General features: G+C 42.9%; 1 protein-coding gene across 1 annotated transcript in view; it reads left to right on the top strand.

Moving 5' to 3' along the window:
- Positions 1–1651: 1651 nt before the first annotated feature.
- Positions 1652–19564, top strand: part of Nostrin (nitric oxide synthase trafficking) — a gene marked incomplete at its 3' end in the record, with an annotated part of 57126 nt that continues 39213 nt past the window's right edge. Inside the window, 2 exon segments of the mRNA XM_005393274.2 lie at positions 1652–1827; positions 10022–10107. Of these exon segments, the coding sequence (XP_005393331.1) occupies positions 1801–1827; positions 10022–10107 (113 nt within the window). The 5' untranslated portion in view covers positions 1652–1800.

Raw genomic sequence — 19564 nt, 5'->3', positions numbered from 1 at the left:
TGTTGGCCAGACTCCTACGGATAGAGACACATTTGTGGGCAGAGAGCTCAAAACTATGCTGGGCACTAAATTTTTCAGGAAAAAAGAGATAGTGTACCTTCCTTAAAGAGATGCTTCACTGTATATTTAGTTCTCCACCTGTGGTGAGAATGAGGTAATGGCGGTGCAGATTCCAAAGTCACAAGATTCTTTACCCCTCTGACTCACACAGCAGCTCGGCCACCTCCCAAAGTCATTCCTGGGGGGCTGGGACTGGGGGAGGCCCCAGGTCACACGCATTCACTTTGACCTGCACTGGCCTCCTTGCCAAGGTGACTCACCAGCCTCAGGGCCAGCCACCAGGGAGGCCCTAGACAGCACCGCTGGGCTCTGTCTCCCAGGAAGGGAGTTCTCCACTGAGTTCTGTGGCAGGGCTTCGTAGGTGGCGAGTGAGGTCAGAGGGCAGGTGGTCTGCTTCCAGATCTACATCTAGATCCTCTCATGAATTTAGCTCCTCTTGTGTCTCACACTACTCTGGATCTCTTCTGAAGCCCAAAGCCTGTGGAGCAGGGGGCGAGGAAGACAGAGCAGCCTCTCCTCCTGCGTCTTTCTACTTTATCTCTCGTCCCTAAAGAGCAAATATTGACTGGCCTCCATGGTAGGTTGAATGAAACTAATTCCGATTCTCACCCTCTCTCTGTACCGATGCCTTTGCAATGGGACATTCAGCTCCACCCTCTGGAGTCTGGTCTGGCCTATGCTGGCTAACGGGGTGGTGTGTCAGTTCCAACTCAGGAAACCCCAAGCTCTTCCACTTTCTCTGGGCTCCTGCGATGAGCTTTGGGAACGGCAGGGCTAGGCTACTGGCTGATGACGTTGCGTCAGCCCATAGCTGGCCCACATCCAGCTACCTGCCCAACACAGCTGAGAGAAGCTGCCCGCCCACCCAAAGAGCTGAGCTGGTGGCCTGCTTTTGCAGAAATAAGTCCAGTGAACAGCTAAAAAGCCACCAGCTAACTACAGATTGGTCAGTGAATAAATTCTATGTCATTTGAAGCCACTGGGTTTTCTGTTGTTACACTGTGTTGTTGCAATAAGAGATAAATAAAACAACCCTTTCTGTCCTCGAGAAGCTGAATAAATAGACTTTAATTGTCAATCTGCATTCAGCTAGGACACTCTGCTGCCCTTAAACAGTCTGCAGGAGGGACACTGGTGCAAAGTGGAGGTATTTTAATGTAGCCAGTGCTCAGGGGGGTAAAAGGAAGACTCTAGGGAAGTGCCAGGGAGAGTGGGGTGTAGGTGTCCATCCATCTGTTCTCAGACTGTCAAGCTTGTGGTAAGAGGCATGCCTTATGGAACAGTGGGACGAGATGGCATTTCTTATGGAAACCAGCAAGACAGACCAATTTCAAAGGCACCGCAAAATACAGAAAACAAAAAGCATGACTGGTACAGCAAGCTGAGAGAATATGAGACCCTCGATATGATCCTGGGCACCTGGATTATGGGGACGTCCCACAGCTGCCAGCCCTCCTCTCAAGACTACGCCCTCGGGGACACAGTGTCCTGCTCTCCGAGTGTTGGCTCACGTCCCTCTCACCATCTCACACTGGCCGTCTTGACCCAAAGCTGTTCTTTGCTTTTTCAGGAAACAAACTGGGTGGAAGTCCAGGGCTGAAACTTCCTCCTTGCTGTCTGACAGGGACTGACGTATCCTAGGGCCTTTGAATCCCGGAAGTTCAGGACACACCCAGCCCTGATTGCAACGTCCAAACGCTGGAGGGTAGGTGAAAGGACAAAAGTGAAAAGCACTTGGACATGAGGGACCCACTGGCAGACTGTTCGGTGAGTAGCTCGCGTGGAGTGCGTGCCCGTGGTGGGCGGGGTAGGGTTATGTACTAATGGCTTTAACTTCAGAAATCTGAGACGCTCAGAAAACACACATGTTTAGACCTTGGCTGTGGTACAAAAATCTGCGGTTTTCCTTGGGTTCTATTTGAAACAGGGGCCTTTCTAAGAAATGGCAGCGGTTGCTATCTTCCATTCTCATTCATGGAGAATGTTTGAGTGTGTACATTGTATCACATTTGGATCCAGATGGTGGCTGCTGGAAAGCAGTCTTAAGGCACACACCAGCAGTGCCACTGTGGAGTGTGAAATACACACAAAAACACGCAGCGTGTCTGCAGCCAACTTTTGGCTCTGTGAATGAAGTCAGGGAGGAGGGTCTTTGTGTTTTCCCATACTGTCTAGAGTCAAGGATCCAGAGCCCTGCGGGAGGAAAGACAGCTCCTCACTCTGTCCAGCCTGCACGGGATTTTTCTGGCTCACCAGTAGGTCAGTTCCCGTCCTGGAAGCACTACCAAAAACAAAAGATCAATCAAAAGTCCAAATACTGTGAGGTCCTTAGCAACAGTAGTGGAAAAAGGATTTAGGAGATAAGAAGTAGCTAAAATGAAGGGAAGATATCTTTATTTCAAAGGTAAAGTAATTGGGGATTGTGGATATTGTATCCTAAAAAAGAGTGCTAAAAGCAAGGGATTATAGTCACTTTTCATGTATTTTATTTAAAAACAAACAAATGTTAAGGAGACAGATACATGAAGTCTGCAAGAAAGCCATAAAGAAAAAGATCAGCAGCGGAGGATTGCAGGTTTGCTTTTTGTTTATTTGAAGAGTAAGGAAGTCACAGGCTGCTGTTCCATAAAAAGGAGTTCAAGAATCAGATCACGTAAATAAGATGCATTCATAAATAGCAACTAAAATTAATAACAACAACGGGATGGCCAGCTCTGCCTAATTTCACTTTCCTAAACACAAGAATAAGATGTGCTTCATGTAAAAACAAATTTCAGTGGTATTGTTTCTGGATGACATGGTATCTGTTTTGTACAGAATGAAACTTTCCTCTTTTTATTACCTGGATTTTAATCTCTACTTCACTGGTGATTATTGGTAATTTTTGAAAGAAGTCTTTTATTATTTATTGGCTTGTTTTCTTCTCCTTGATTTTGCTTCCGTGGTAAACTATTAAATCCTTTCTTGCCTCAAACTGATGTTTTTGATCCACACAGGGGGGTTGGGTGGGATAGACATGGGATTACTGTGGGCAAAAACTTGGCACTGATAATCCCCAAAGAAGAAAGCCATTGCCAAGAAAGCTGTGTAACAGACAATAAAGACAGTAACTGAGACCAGGTTCAATTAATTTTTTAAAAAAGGAAGAAAAAAGAAAAAGGAACAACATCTACATTGTAGGCAGCAAAGTCAATATTTAGATCAGGACCTGGGGGAAATGCTTCCATTAAGCAGCCCGGAGAAGACCCATCGCCCCCACTGTGCATCAGTTTCTGCTCCCTGGGGTGCAGAATAGTTCCTTGTACCTTTCAGAACCATTGTCCCAAGGACTGTTGTCCTTGTCCACAGCTCTGAAGGTCATCTCTCCCGGCCTGTTGCCACCAAAGTTAGCTGGGAGCGGAGAGGAGGCGGATATCCCTCAGCCTGGGTTCCTAAACCCTCTAAAGTCACAGAATATTTATTTGCAATTGTTTCATCTCCATCAAGTGTTCAAGTTGATTTCCTGATGCAATCTCAGAATGTACTTGGGGAACAATGCTCTGCGAAGAGGAGCTTATACTTTGGGAACTTAATAAAACAAAGGAATGGATTGCAAATGAATGCTGCACAAAACCCTGAAGTAATTATGAAAACCCAAAGCTTTAACCACCGGCAAATTGTCCTATCCTGTCAGTCCCCAGGGTTGCACAGAGCAGAATTCATTGTTTTATCTTAGCTATAGTTCTTACCTTGGTCAGCACCAGTGGATTATGTACGGGTCTCAGTGGGTTACATGAATTTAAATGGGAACGTTACCTCTATTTACATGAATTTCTAACTGAAATTTAGAATTTGTTCAATTCTGAATACAGGCAGCGAACTTTAACACTACTAGTAGCCCCTGTGACTATGCAACTGTGAAAAAGCAGACATTTTATATGACATTAGAGTTATTACAGGTATCTAAAAATATTGTGTATTCTCAGTCTCAGAATTTTTTTAATTCTTTTTTTTTTTTGGTTTTTCTCCGGTACCGGGAACCGAACTCACGACCTTGCGCTTGCCAGGCAGGCACTTTGCCGCTGAGCTAAATCCCCAGCCCCTTTTTTGTTTGTTTGTTTGTTTTGGTTTTTTTCCAGAATTTTTTTTAATTCTTAAGACATTATTTAGTATGTTAATTAAAAGTCACAATATATCACAATTTTAAAAATATTTTTATAGATAAATATCAATACAATTTCTTTTGTAATCCTATGGTTATTTTGCTTTATACACCTAAAAATATTATTCACCAAACTACTAAAGCAGGCCCTAAAAAGTTTAAAATCACCTTCAGGTCATGCTTCAACTTCATAAAGCTGGGTCAGCATTTATTTTCAAATTAATGTCCCGATGTGTGTGATATTCACAGTGCCTTTGTGCCTGGCATATCTGTGCCTATATCTGCATGTACTTGTGGTTTTCTTTGTTTTTTTTTTTGTTTTTGTTTTTTCTTTCTTTTTTGGTATCAGGGATCGAACTCAGGACCTTGCGTTTGCCGGGCAGGTGCTTATGCCACTGAGCTATATCCCCAGCCACTAATGTCCCGATGTGGTAGAATAAAGATTGCTTAAATATGTGTGAGGCTTTTAACTGATCTTGAGAATGTAAAACCTTACTAAAGAAGGGTTTTGTTTTGTTTTGTTTTTAAAGTTCTGTTTTTACAAAGGAAAGAAACTAGCTCTAGGTCTTGAGGCCTGTGAGCTTAGCTTCTAAACCAAAAAATATAACAAGGGAAATCATCCTCTGGTCCATGTGCAAGGAAATAAGCAGAACCAAATTATATACCAATGAAATAATCCGATCATAGGATCATAGGAAGAAAGGGGGGAGAAAGGTGGGGTGGAGGAGGAAGAGGAGGAAGAAAAAGGAAGGCAGGGAGAGAGGGAGGGAAGGGGGAAGGACAGGAAAAGAAAAGAAAGGCAAAGAATAGAAAAGAAAAGAAAAGAAAAGAAAAAAAAATAGAAGAGACACACTTACCCATGAAGCACCACCATAAAAACCAGTGGTGAGTAAGGAGCAGTGACCAAGTTCTTATCTTCTTATATTCTTTCAGTAACCAGGTGGGGACCTGTCAAAGGAAGCCTCTGGTCTCCACACAGTCAGTCCTTCTCCCCTAGCATCGTGTCTGGAAACGTCACTAGGCTGCTCCTCAGGTTGTGACCTGGTTCAGAACAAACTGGCTTCCCATCTTGGCATTTCAGCCTGGTCACCAAATGTGACTGGTACCAGCTCAGAAGATGCCATGCAATGGTCCACGGCTCCCAAAGGATTCTGGTCCACTGCAGAGATGGAGAAAGCAGGTTCAGTCTGGCGTGGCTGTTGTGTGGCTCACAGCATTCCCAGGGTGGACAAATAATATGTGTAATGTGCTGTCCATTAGACCTTTGTTTTCTCATCTATAAACTGAGAGGAAGAGAGACTGCAGTTGACTATGTTCTTTAATGTTACGCAGCTCATAATCTATGACTGCCTGCCATGGGGATTTCAAATGTCACACTGATGACAAATAAATACAGCTAACCCCTTACTTAGAGGAATGATGCCTTCAAATACCACCTCCTATGAATCAGAATTCACATGAAATCAGTAGCATTGTGTCTGCCACAGGAAAGGCATCCAGCAACAACTTAATTTAAGTGGGATATCATACCTTATCTAACACTCTAAGGGTCACCATTATCCCAAACCGTTTCCATACAGCATCCTAGCAGTTAGAAAAAAAAAAAGATTTTTCTGAAACAACTGGATTTAACCTTCTTGATCATTAAAACTTTGGAACACCAGAAAGAGCAGCAAGCCTGTTTAGAAGTTGTCTGCTTAGTCATTTTGTGTGTTCATTGCCTAGATTACTTTTTTGTCATGACAGTATCTATAGGACAGAATTTGCTTACAAGTACTGGGCAAAAGCATTTTCCTAATAGCTAGTCAGGAAATGTCTGTGTAGCTCAGTGGTCTATGTGAAGGAATCTCTAAGGGGCTGTGCAAAGTCCCACCAAATCTACCACAAGCCTGAAATTTTCCTGTGTGAGGGAAAAAAAACTCATCACATTTTTTCTTGGTAACTAGTGGTCCTGGAAGGGTGCAGTATGCTTATATAAATTCTTATGGAGATGTAAAATCAATAAAGCTAAAATCAATTAGCTCTTTTCCCTGCAATATTTGGTAGGGGATGAGATATTTAAAAGTGTCGGAAAAGAACACCATAGTAAGATTCAATCTCAAAACACCAAAAAGAGAAAAAGAAAGAATTTTAAAAAAGAAGAAGGGAAAGGAGAAGGAGAAGAGGAGGAGTAAGAGGAGGTAGAGCAGCTACATCTGTTTTGCTCATAACAGGTTATCAGCACTCTGAGTTAAACTAGTGTGATTATACTGATTAGCCATTCATAAAAGTATTTACTTCTGATAGGTTCTCTAATTGATTTGGTTACCTACATTTCTACTCACATTTCTGTCCCTATGTAATGGGGCTTTCATCAACTCTTTGGGCCCAGTAGACTGAATTTTAGTTATTCCCAAATTGCGCTCCACAGAACCCCTTCAGCAGGTAGGTCTGGTGGATCGGTGTGGAGAGAAAAGGACAGGTGATGTGGGAACAGGGCAGCCAAAGTCAAGATACTTCATGCCCTCCAAGCAGACAGGGTCCACGGTTTTCTGATCACACACAGATGCATACACATCTGCACACACACACACAGGCATACATGTGTACACACACATAGAACACACACACAAGGCAAGATAGTCTCTGTGGCTGCGTTGGCATTTATGCAGGTCTGCTTTTCACGGTTTCTTTTGTCAAGCCTGAGTAGATGGTACACTATAAAAGGTCTAGAACCATTGACCCTAAAGAAGTAATTATGCTCAGATACTGGAAATATTCTTAGCAACTCTTTCATTTATTGATGCCACCCTTATCTCAACCTTGATCAAGTTTTTCTGGGGACTTCCTGGAACATTGTACCTAGGGTCAAAGCGAAACATTTTCTCTGTTGCTTTTACAAGCAGAATAGCCCTCTCTTATCTGATCATAGAATTAATAACAACATCATGCATTGAAAACTTCCTGGTTTTTGTGTGCCTGGGCACCAGGAGTTCTGGAACAGGTGGGTTATAGGTGGAAGCTATAAAGGATGCTTTCAGCAGCCTCTTTCCTTGAGAAGTGGAGCTTGAATGCCTTTGGGGAGACAGGGACTCTTCGCTTTGCCATAGGCTCCTCCGCTGTGCCAAAGGCAACTGAGTTTTCAATCACTGACTTGTAAGCATTCTGGTTGGTCTGGCATGCTAACACTAGTCCCTTGGAGACAGTATAGGACCTGTGTCTTCAGGAGTTTGGATGGATCGATAAATTTGGCACATACAGGAGCCCCTGCAGCCTATCTTGGAAAAATTCTGAACTGTCTGTATCCATTTGTACTTTAGAAGTAGGCAAGGTCTTTCCTACATGCCCGTATCCACATACTGCCCTCCAAGGCCCCCTTCTCTCCCCAGGGCTGCTGTGCCTGCATCAAGCTATGCGCAGATGGTGGCAGGTGGGTGGGGACTTTCCTTCGGATGGTTATTCTCAGAGTCCTTCCTTCCACACTAGGTTCTCCTGGTGTGGAGGCTCCTCGCCTTGCTCTCCCCATAAAGACGTCACGTCCCTCCAGGCTGTGTCTCCAGTTTGTCTTCTTGAGGCTTGATTTTGCAAATGCTGCTTTAGGAGTTAACAAATTCTTTGTGAAAGTTTTTGCACCATCACCTCTCTTGTGTCCCAGGCAGTTTCAGTGAAGATCTCTTCTACTATATGTTACATATTTCCTATCCAAAATATGAGGCCAGAAGTATTTAGAAGTTGAAGTTGTTTCAGATTTTGGTATATCTGAATATGCATAATGTGATATCTTGGGAACGGAACCCAAGTCTATACAGAAAATTCATCATGTTTTATACATACGTTGTACACACAGCCCGAAGCTAGTTTTAGACAATATTTTTACTGCATTGTTTTGACTGAGACACATCACATCAGGGTACACATGGAATCTGCTATTTGTGGCATCGGGTCAGTCCTCAAAAAATTTTGGAATTTTAAATGTTTCGGATTTCAGATTTCAGGATAGGGATTCTCAACCTGTAGTGCACGTCTGCCAAATCTATCACAGCTTTCTGTATTAAGTTTAGAAGAAAGTTCAACTCATAAAAGGGTTTAGCGTCTGTGAGACTGTTATTAGTTTGTTCCATCCCCAGTGGTGGGGACCCAGACCAGGCCACCTCTTGAGGTCCTTCCTCTTCTCCAGACCCACGTCTTCTGTCTGATCCTGTATGCTAGGTGGAAGGCTTCTGGGTTTGAGGGTGTTTGCTCGTATGACTATGCCTGCTGCCTAAGAGGAGCTCAGGAATGCCACTTTCCTTCCCTTTCCCTGTGCAGCATGGTGCTGCACTAAGTAGCAAGATGTCTGGGCCCTGGAAGAAGTTGGCACGTTATATGAGCAAAGAGCCCATAGCACGACCCTCAAACCACAGAACGGGGGCCTCTTCTGGAAAAATCTCATTTTGAAAAATGGTCTGCTGTTGCACTTCCCAGGTGAAAACGATAGGAGTGTGTGTTTGGGAGGTTCTGTGACCAAATTTACCTGCTCTGTGTCTGAATAAACTGCAGAGTCAACTGACATTTGCCGTCTCTATTTGGGCTCTTAAAATCTACTGCCATCAATGTCTGTATTTACAAATATATTGTTCAGAATGACATTGTGGGGTTTAAATCAAATGACAAGATCTGTTTAAATTCTTTTGTCTGCAGGCTAAATTCACATATGAATGAATTTCTGAAGCTTTACTTATAAGTTTTTTTCAGCTGTTTGGATTTTGATTTCCACCCATCAGGTTCCCACAGGTCAGCTCTTTGGGGGAATTGGGGGATTTTCGGAGACATTCTGCTGCCATGTTTTCTCATGCTTTTATTTTATTTTATTTTGTTAATGTGCAGGCTTAAGGGTCAGTTATACTGAGAAGACTTTGTTGCTAGAATGGAAATCTCTTTAGTTAGTCTGCTTTTTAGTGAGGCACTTCAGGCATAGTTAACTACATTTTTGCCTCTCTTGCAAGCTCCAAACACCTCCATTAATTTGGGGAGGGGAGGATGCAGCGTAACTGACCCAGCACCCAATTCTCCAGACATGCATTGCAGCATGGTTGCGAACACAAGACTACTTATACATTTATAAAGGTTTGGTCGAACCAAAATGTTCATACTAATATTATTATGGGAGTTAAATGAGACCCAGAGAAACTAGGACAAAATTTCAATAAATTATTCATTTAATTCTTTGTATCTTAGCCCAAAATGCTCACTTTATTTTAAAAATTTGTTTGTTTGCTTATTGTGGTACTGGGGATTTAATGCAGGGCCTCCCCACTGAATACCTCCCCAGCCCTTTATGTAGTTTTAATTTTGAGGCAAGTTTCCACTCAACTGCTATATTGTCCAGACTGACTCAACCTTACCTCCCAGAGTGCAGAAATTATGGGCTTGCACCACCTTTCCAGCTAAGTCCTTCTTCAATGATTCATGGTTCATTATAAATACAAGAATATTGCTGCAGAGCCAGGGTAGGGGTCGGGGAAACGAAATGTTAGGTTGTGTCCTTTAGAATGTACTTAGGCCTTCCTGGGAATGATAAAGATGACAGGAAACTAGGCTCCAATACAACCGGCTGGTGAGTTGTTCGCATTTGGCCTAGAAGAAAATTGGATCAACTTTGTTTTTAATGAATTCTCCAGGATGTTTCAAACTCAGACAGGGAAGACTTAATCTTTAAGAACTCATCCAAGAGTCATGCATCCCTGCAGCTGCGCAGTCACTGACGGTGGCAGTCATCGTCACAGTGGCACTTTGAATTTATGGGGCTCTGTCCTTGGAAGCACTCATGACCTCTTGTTCGTCTTTTCTTTTCCCCTCCAGTACAACAAGGCGTACAAGAGCCTCAAGGAACTTTCTCAAAATGGAGAGAATTTCTGTAAGCAGATCACATCTGTTCTTCAGCAAAGGTACAAAATACATGTTTGCAACAAACAGTTCTTGCTCTGCATTTGTAGCCAGCGATGTGACATGCCTGGAGGAGTGATTGGGAGCCTGCTTTCCAGAACAGTGCTATGCTCTGGTACGTGTGAGACTGGTTTGATGAATGATTCTCTATTGCACATTTATCACGTGGCTACCATAAAAATTACAGAACAACAGGAAGGAATTCTGCTTAGGAAGGTTGAGTCAAGTCTCTTCTGACTCTTCAGACCGAATTTAGCACATCTCCTGGGGCTCCCTGTCATATCTGATGTATACACTCATTATTGCACTTTTCATGGTATTGGTTTGCATTTTTGCTTCCCCTGCAAGGGCAAAGGCTGTGTCTTCGTTACTACTATAATGACTAAGCTCTTGGAGCCTAGTTTTTTGCTTCCTTGGTAAATGGCTGATGAGTGGATGGCTGGATGAACAATGAAAAATCACTATTTTCAGTACCATCTTCTCTTAACCATAAGTGTGAGCGCTGTTCGCTGGGCTGAAATGAACATGTTTAACTCCATCAAGAAAGTAATAACAACAAAATCCAAATTAGAGAACCTGAGGAGGAGTGAGCTGGCTCATAGGGCTCTTTTAAGCCTTTTCCCTACGTCTAGACAGCTCTATTATAAACAAATCTAAAGATCGCTTTCAAAAGAAATTGTTCTTTTAAAGCAAACTATTCCAAATTTAAAATATCACGTACAGGGGCTGGGGATTTAGCTCAGCAGCAAAAGCGCCTGCCTGGCAAGCGCAAGGTCGTAAGTTCGGTTCCCGGTACCGGAGAAAAACCAAAAAAAAAAAAAAAAAATCACGTACATGCCATAAGAAGAAACGATGTCATGAGTCCATGGCATTCCGCATAAGTAGGTTAAGAACAAAGGAGAACACGGTTCTATCAGGATCAGTGAATGAGGCCAAAGAAAGGAAGGGAGAGTTGAAATAGGCTTTCAGGAAGAAAAACACAGGTTTGTGAAATGGAGCCCAAAAGAAAAAACTTTTAACTCATGCTAACAATTCAAACCATTTCAATTCCCTGAAAAAGTGGAGAATCCATTTGGAAAGGTATTTTCTTTTCCTATAGAAAATATTTTAAAGTCTGTCTCAAAGGAAATTATTTAAAATAGGACCAGTTCACTATTATACAACTTTAATCCATTACGTAAATTAGACAGCATCTCCCTCCTGCAGGTGAGGAAGAATCGTGCCTACATGAGCATGTGATCAGGGTTCCAGTCATCTGGTCTTCATTATTTGGTGTCCAAATCTCAAAATCAGTGCCCCATAGAGAGCTGTGAAGACAGAAGGTAGGGGATAAATAATGTCCATGCTAAACAGACTCAACCGCAGACAGAAAGGATGGGGAGTGGTCACTGGTTGAAAGCTACCTTTTTGTTTTTGCCTTAAGCAGATCACTCCTTGTGCTCACCCTGCTGACACATCTACTTCCTTCATGCAGTCAGGGCCTTTGTTTCTTACTGTGCCTCTCCTCAACTCACTTTCTAGGGTCTCCATCTGCCCTGGACCTATTTTTGTGTGAAACCTGCCACCGACACATGGTAGGGGAGCAAACATGCCCAGTGAGGGAGAAACAAGTGGGTAGCTGAACATATTATTTTACTTCCTTATGGAGCAGAATTTAGAATTTGAAAATCTAGGGTGCAACTGGTTAGTGAATTTTTTTTTTTTTTTTTTTTTTTTTTTGGTTTTTCTCTGGTACCGGGAACTGAACTCATGACCTTGCGCTTGCCAGGCAGGCGCTTTTGCTGCTGAGCTAAATCCCCAGCCCCTCTGGTTAGTGAAATTACAAGCACATATCTAAATAAAACCCGCGTAGTATAGATGCAAAGAATCTATATGGTTTTACCTACACTAAAAAAATGATGCTAGATACTAGGTTACTTGTGTGATAGATGTTTTCCTGAACATTTTTGTAAAGCAAGCTTGGTACTAATACATCATTTCCCCTCAACCAAGATGCCACTCTTGGGGTACTTTAGATTGATACCTGGTAGATTTGCATATGCAATGTCCCCTAACACTTGAGCTGCCAGGGGTCCTCTCCTTGCTCAGCTGTTTGATTATGTAGTTAACCTGAGGGATATTTGTTCACATTTGAAGGGGTGGTATTTAGGTAGAACTGTTTTCTAAAGGACATAAATGCCCCATTAATCTCTGAGTATGTAGCATATTACGTATTTTCAGCTGCATTCTTGTACATCAGGAGGCAAAGTCAGAGCTGCTTCACTTCCCAGGATCAGGTCATTTCTCTCCCACAGGGGTGATGTAATTTTGAGGTCAGTGACTCAACATAGTAACTCAATCAACAGGGATAACTGGTAACATTGTGGCTGATGTGATAGTCACCTTTGCTCTTCCTATTCTTTGAATTCAGAGGTTACTTTCCTAGTCATACATAAAAGGCTGGTTCTTTCCAGCTCTCCAGAAATGAGCTCAGAGCTTATTTTTCCCTTAAATATATGGGTTTATTATATATAAATCAATGACCCCTTATTCTTGTATTAGATAAGTATGTGGAAACCAGTACACCTTACAAGAAACTACCTTGTTACTCAGATTATACGGAAATCATGGGAAACCCCATGAGACAAGTAAAATGGAACTCTTAGAAGACATACAGGAGACATTTCCTTTGTGGATTGTGACATGAAAAATCATGAAGGCGAGTCCAGTGGCAACAAGTGGAAAACAGAATGAAGAAGCTTATGGGGCTTCTTTGAATTAGAAGCGCCTGCCACGTACAATGCATTTAGTACTTATTTATAGATTGAATGAACGGATATATAAAAAACCATTGAGAGGTTCTTATATTATCACTATACCTGCACTATTAGAACGCGGCCTTCAGCGTCCTTGGAGGTTTCTGTTCAGATATCTTTCCTATCAGTCTGTTGGAATGTAGTTCCACTCCACAGTTCTGCATTAGCACGGAGAAGCAAGACCAGATACTGTTTCCTTTCCCAGCTGAGCTGTCTCTTGCGTTCCTTATAAGTGGAGTTCAGACAACAGTACAGTTGTTACTGAAGCACCATTTTGCCTGGATATTCTACAACCCAGCATTATGCTTAGCTTCTTTTTCCAATTAGTCACTCCAGTTTCCCTTTTTTGCAAATGCAGACTTGGCCAGGAGAGCGCAGTGGTTCCTACAGTTCCTTGTGTTGGAGTCCGCAGGTTTATGGGCACACAGTGACAGATCAGATTTAAGGAGACAAAGGCACATTCCCAGAAACCATTTATGAGAGTTTGGCTTCCTGCTCCCTCATAGCTAATACCGAAATGGGCTTTTGATGGGAAAATCAATTGTTCTTCTGAAAGGAAGCTTAAGACCAGGGTTTTAAATGGCAAGAACCACTCTTGTGGATATTTTAAAAAAAGAATAAGGAGGTGTAGGTGACCATTTGCTGCAACCATGATCCATTGTAGACATTGTCAATAAAGGATAAGAAATCAAAATAAAATCTTTTTGTGTGTGTGATTGCGGTACTAGAAATTGAACCCAGGACCTCATATCGCTAGGCAAGCATTTTACCACTGAGCTACTCCCCTAGCTCTTTTTTAATTTTTATTTTGATATAAAGTCTTGCTAGGTTGCCCAGGTTGGCCTCAAATTTGTGATCCCCTTGCTTTAGCCTCCTGAGTAGTTGGGATTACAGGAGTGTCCCACCATGTCCAAAAGAAAAGAAGCAGGAAGGCCTGCTTTGACTCCAGTTCTCCGTCTCAAAAAAGTGCCCCCAGTACTATATGTGCAGTTTGCATTTGCCTTTGCTGTAGGTCTTACTGCCCTACAATTACTCTCTGTTCCCTTGCTTTTCTCCTCAACTCCCTGAAGGTCTTTGTGTCCCACGTGAATAGCAAGGGCTGGCAGAGGCAGGCATTCGGATGAACGTATTAATGTCTGGGCTTTTCTGTGCATGCAGGCCTTTATAACCTTCATAAGAAGTTCAAGTTAGGTGATGCCTAAGGATCAGTAAATGGAAAAGTCAAAGACATTTACCAATAAAGTACTATATGTAGCCTATGATTTTGAATAAACACAAGAAAAAATAAAATCACAGAAGAGACCATTTATCCAGTACAATTTATAGTCCAGACATTGTGTTGATGTGTCTTACACTTGGTTGCTTTAATTCCTACCACCCAGTGCCAGGCATACACCTTTCTCCACCCCTGATGTGCAAATAGGAACATGGGAAAGATTATGCTGTGATTCTCCCCCAGCCTACCCCCAGCACAGCGCAAAGGCCTCCTTAAGTGGTCAGCAGAGCCTGGTCCAGTCCCCTTCACAGACACATTGGGACCTCTGTGACCATCAAGGAACATCGGTGGCCATCAATCACAGTGATTTTCAAAGCCTACAGCTCAAGAGGTCAGTGAGGAACGCTCCTCAGTGGCTGCTTCAGGGTTGGGTGAGCAGGACGATGAGTGGAAGCTCTCCCTTCAGAGTTACTCAGAGTAACTGTATTTGTATGTGCATAACATGGTTGGATTTAGTATAGAATTCTGGTTTCCAGCTAAAAAGCTTTGAACACTCATAGCCTGACTTCCCAGCCTCCCGGCCGCAGTGCTCCCTCCCCACCCTGTGCCCCTGTGACCACAAGCAGTGGGGAGAAGCAGGCAGAGCTCACCTCTCCCCAGGAACAGTGTGAGCCCTGACTCGAGGACGGCTCTCAGATTACATGTCAAGAAGGATACTGTCCAGGTCTCTTCCTCCCATTTTACTTTCTTCTACACTATTCGCAAGAACCAGAATTAAGGCACTCAAAATGATAAGATAGACCAACTAAAGAACCCACCACTTGAATTGCAGAGCTTTGATTCAAATTGCCAGTAATCTGTCTGTGTTTTATTTATTTACTTTCATGGTGCTGGGGATTAAACCAGGAGTAGCCTTACACAGGCTGAGAAAGCACTGTACCATTACGCTACACCCTCAGCCAGATTTGTTAATTTTTAGTTGACATATGGTAATTGTGCATATTTACAAGGTATAGTGTGATGATTTGATACATATACACACTATGGAGTGAACAACCAGAGTGATTAGCACACTGTTTCTTTGTACATTTATTGTATCTCTGGGGTGAGAATATTTGACAGCCTCCCTTTTATCTACTTTGGAATATACAGCGTGTTATTATTAACTATAGTCACCCTGCTGTGCAAGAGTACACTCCACTCCTGCCTTCTTGTAACTGTGGACTCGCTGACCGACCTCTCCCCAACCTCCTTGTACTGCACCCCCCCACCCCCCCCACCCGCGATCTCTAGTAAACTTTTAAGTACAACCAATTTGTAAGATGAGTTCATGGCTATCTTTCAAAAGGCAAACTGATAAGGCTAGAATGGGAGTTATCAACCTACCCAGGCCCAAAGGAGGAGCTGTCCTTGAGGCATAGTAGGAGATGAAAGACAAGCCTGCTAACATAATTGAGGAATTTGAGATTATTGAAATTCCTTCTTAATTCGTAAAAAAGGAAGGTTCTGTTCCCTGCTTTTGTCAACTATGAGAGAGGCTTAGCTCAACTTTAATTAGTCCTCATAGACCAAGGGGAAACTACAGAGTTTTTCTTTTTTTTTTTTTTTTTAAGTTTTTTTAGTTTTTTCCAGTACCGGGAATCGAACTCATGACCTCGCGCTTGCCAGGCAGGTGCTGTGCCACTGAGCTAAATCCCCAGCCCCAGAGTTTTTCAAACTACTTTTTAATCTACTTACTTTTGTTAGCATGCGATCCTCTAAAATTGATTACATAGTTGCTGATTATTCTTACAATTTAAATTGTGCTGTATCTAAAATATTTAATCTGAAGCCATGTATTTTCTGTGCCTTCCTTCTTTCAAAAGTGCAGTCTGTTTTAAAATCAAGTCAAAAATTTTTTAAAAATCAAGTCAAATATTGGTACATGAGTTATTGGTTGGTCTTCATTATTCCTAATGAAAATATATTGACCTGTCTTGCACACTGAGAGGAAATTAGAATATAAGTGAATTAAAAATCCGTGCATGTCATTTCCCTGGTTCTAAATCTTACAAACTGGCTGGGCTGTTGTGAGCTAGGGTTACTCACCAAAAGGGATAGACATCCTATATACCAAGACCTTGGCTTAGAGACACCATCTTCACTCATGGCGGAAATGGCGGCTGTAGGATGGGAGGGGGGATGGGAATGCACTAGATAATTAAGCACAGTGTAATTCTAAGCTCGTTCCTGATTATTTTAATGAAGGAAAGAAAATCCATGTCTGTATTTGAGATTAGCTCTGCCCTTCTGGATTCCTTTTTGCATGTGATACCTTTTGGCTAGAAACCATGATAAAGTAGCTCCCCGCAAGGGACTGGGAAGAAAGCAATCTCATTATAAATGTGCATTGCTGCCTCTGCCTCAGGAAAACACCAAGGTCGTTTATTTCTATTCAGCAGACATCCTGAAGGGAGACATATATAGACTGCTTCATTAGACCACAGCACAGAAGAGCATTAAGGCAGTGTTTGTTTCCATTGATAAGCATTCCAACTTAGAAAAATGACAGCTCTCCCTGCACTTGCCACCTGGCCTGTGGCTTCCTAGAAGGGTGATTTCTCTCTAGGTTGGAATGCAACCATGAATATCTGTTAAGATAAAAACCACTGAGGGACAGACACCGGGGAGAGTAGATCCCACATCCCTCCTCACAGCATTTCATTTCAGTTCCTTCAGACTTGCAGTGAGTTCTCCAAATATTCATTAGGGCTTCAAGTGCAAGAGCAGACGGCTGCAGCCTGCTCTGTTTGGTTGATTCAGTGACATATGCACTCCCATGTTTACAGCAACACAGTGTGTAATAGCTCAGTCTTGGAAACAGATGCAAATGTGGACTCTAAAACCCTTTGGCATCATCAATAAATTGCTGGTGGAGAGACAAAGGGCAAAACTCTGCTGCACAGAAGAGCTGGGTCCAACTCAGCCCAGTGTCAAAGGTCTAGGCTGATGATATTTGAGGAGTCTCCTCCCTTTTCCCTTTGCCAAACCCCTACTCCTCACCCCACAGTGTCCCCCAGTGGATGCTTTGGGAAGAGGCGCTGGGAGCTTCTGGTGCCTGCACTGAGGCACTTGTGGGCTGGGCCCCTGGCTGCTGAGCCATCAGGAGCCGCAATGATTCAGAGAGTTACAGTCAAAGGGCAAAGGGAGAGGTAGTGTCAGTTTTACAAAGCCCTTTGCTTTGACTTTGCCCTGCAATTCCCCATCTGCAGCCTCATTTCCACAACTACAGAGGCAGAAGAACTAAGGAGTTAAGAGGCAGTCACACTGCCCGGGTTCAAATCCCAGCACTGTCGCCTCCTCTTGTGTGTTCTCAGGAGAGTGACTGCCTAAACTGCCTGCACCTTGATGGCCTGTGCATAAAATGGGCAGAAGAAACTGTGCCTACCTTACAGGGGCTCTCATGATTCAGGAAGGAAATACATCAAAAACCCTTACAACAGTCTCGAAATAAAACTTAAAAAGAGCTAGAGGTGTGGTTTAGTGGTAGAGTGATTATCTAGCATGCACAAGCTCCAGCACTGCAAAGCAAGCAAAAAGAGAACAATAAGAATTCTAATCCAGGCCTGGTATGAAATTCATTCTCTCATTAATTCATTCAGTCATTCATTCCTACCAAGTAGCTATGATGCACCTAGTACCATTCTTGGCCTAGGAATTCAGCAATGAACAAAACATTCTATGGACTTTCACAGAGGTTTACTGAAGAAAACAACCTATGTGATGTAAGGTAGTGATAAGTGCCTGGCTACAAGTAAATCTGTAAGGGAATAGTGACAGGTTCTTCTTTTAGAAATCCTGGCCTCTGAGGAGATGACATTTAAATGAGATGTGCCAGAAATCATAGCAAGGAGAATACCACGTGATTACATAGCAGAGAGTGCTCAGCAGCAGCCACAGCAAGTGCAAAGGCCCTGAGGCAGGCTGGCAGTTGGCCACTGAGCAAGCACAGGATAAGCAAAGGAGTGAGTGAGTAAGGAGGAGAAACCAGGAAGAGAGGAGGGGTTCCCATGACACAGAGCCTTGCAGGGCAGTAGCAACTGTTCCTGTCACTGAGCTCCTACTAGGTGTGGGTTATGACCACATTTTAAGCCCCATAAACACCTAGAAGTAGGCCCAGGTGCTCCTTTTCAACATTGCTTGAAGCCACCTCGCTGAGTAGGGCTCTCACGGGATTCTAGAGCACCTGTGTTCATCAAGGGTGGTGGCCTCTTCCACCCTGCTACTGACCAGCGTCTTTCTCTCTTCCTCAAATGGTGCATATTCCTGCAACAAAGAAATCTATTTTCGTGCACAGGAGATATTTTTAAAACAGTCACCTTAACCTTGCCTTGTACTTGGGTTAAGTCCTGATACCAAGTGAGTATTTTCTGCACCTACACCTTAACATACATCCTGCGGTGATCTACTTTCTTTTAAAAATGTGATAAAAATATCTGAAGGCACAGCTGCACTAACAGGGAAAAATGAATAGATAAAAAAATTGATCGATGTCTTCTGATCATTTATGAAAGAGCCATCTGCCTTTACTGGGTCTATAACACCGGATCCAATTTGTGAGAACATGCGGGTACTAGGTTACTTACTGAAGAGTCCAGGGATTGTTTCCCAGAAGAAATGAAGTCAGAAATAATTTTAAAGACTTAATAAACATAAAACTAAAGTAGTGAAAAATAAGCAACCACCCCTCTTATGGTCCATATAAGAAGGGAAATATACGTTGAATTTAATTTCCTACATTTTCACTATCTACAGCCAAAAGTGAGATAGAATGTGTTCTCATTGGAGCTACAAACGAACCTAAAAATAGGACACAGTAAAATCATTTTAAGAAGAAAGTGATTCAGCCTCCAAAGAGCCAAGGAGGGCATGCCCAGACTTCCTGCTACGTGTCATCCTGCACAGAAAGCAGTGCAAGTCCGTTTTTAAAATCTGATGTTGGCCACCTCCCCGACTTCCCATTAGAAAGCTCCCGCTGGTCTAGGACTGTAGCTCAAAGCTAACATACTGCCCAGCATGTAGGAGGCCCCGGGTTCAGTCCCAGCACCATAAACACAAGCAAATAAAATAAACAAAGCAAACAAACAAAAAGCAAAGAAAGCCACTACTTGGTTAATTTAATCCTAAATTATCATTTAATTGTCAGTTATTACGATCAAGAGCGAACCTGATTAGTGCCAGTTCTGTTCCTTACCAGTTGCATTAGTTTTCAAGCGTTGCCATCATAGCAAGGTACCCCAGACTGGGTGACCTGAACACCAAAAATGTGTGGTCTCACAGTTCTGGAGGTCCAGGTATCCACCTGCTTGGCTCCTTCTGGGGACTGTGATTCCTGGGGCTCTCTCAGCATCCCGTAGTTTGCTGCTGCCTTCTGCACTCTGGCTTGTAGAAACATCACCCGGATCTCTG

The sequence above is a fragment of the Chinchilla lanigera genome, unplaced genomic scaffold, assembly GCF_000276665.1.
Source record: "Chinchilla lanigera isolate Chin_1 unplaced genomic scaffold, ChiLan1.0 scaffold00048, whole genome shotgun sequence".
NCBI classification, from domain to species: domain Eukaryota; kingdom Metazoa; phylum Chordata; class Mammalia; order Rodentia; family Chinchillidae; genus Chinchilla; species Chinchilla lanigera.
The sequence above is the reverse complement of the archived record's forward strand: the minus strand, read 5'-3'. Positions and strand labels throughout refer to the sequence as shown.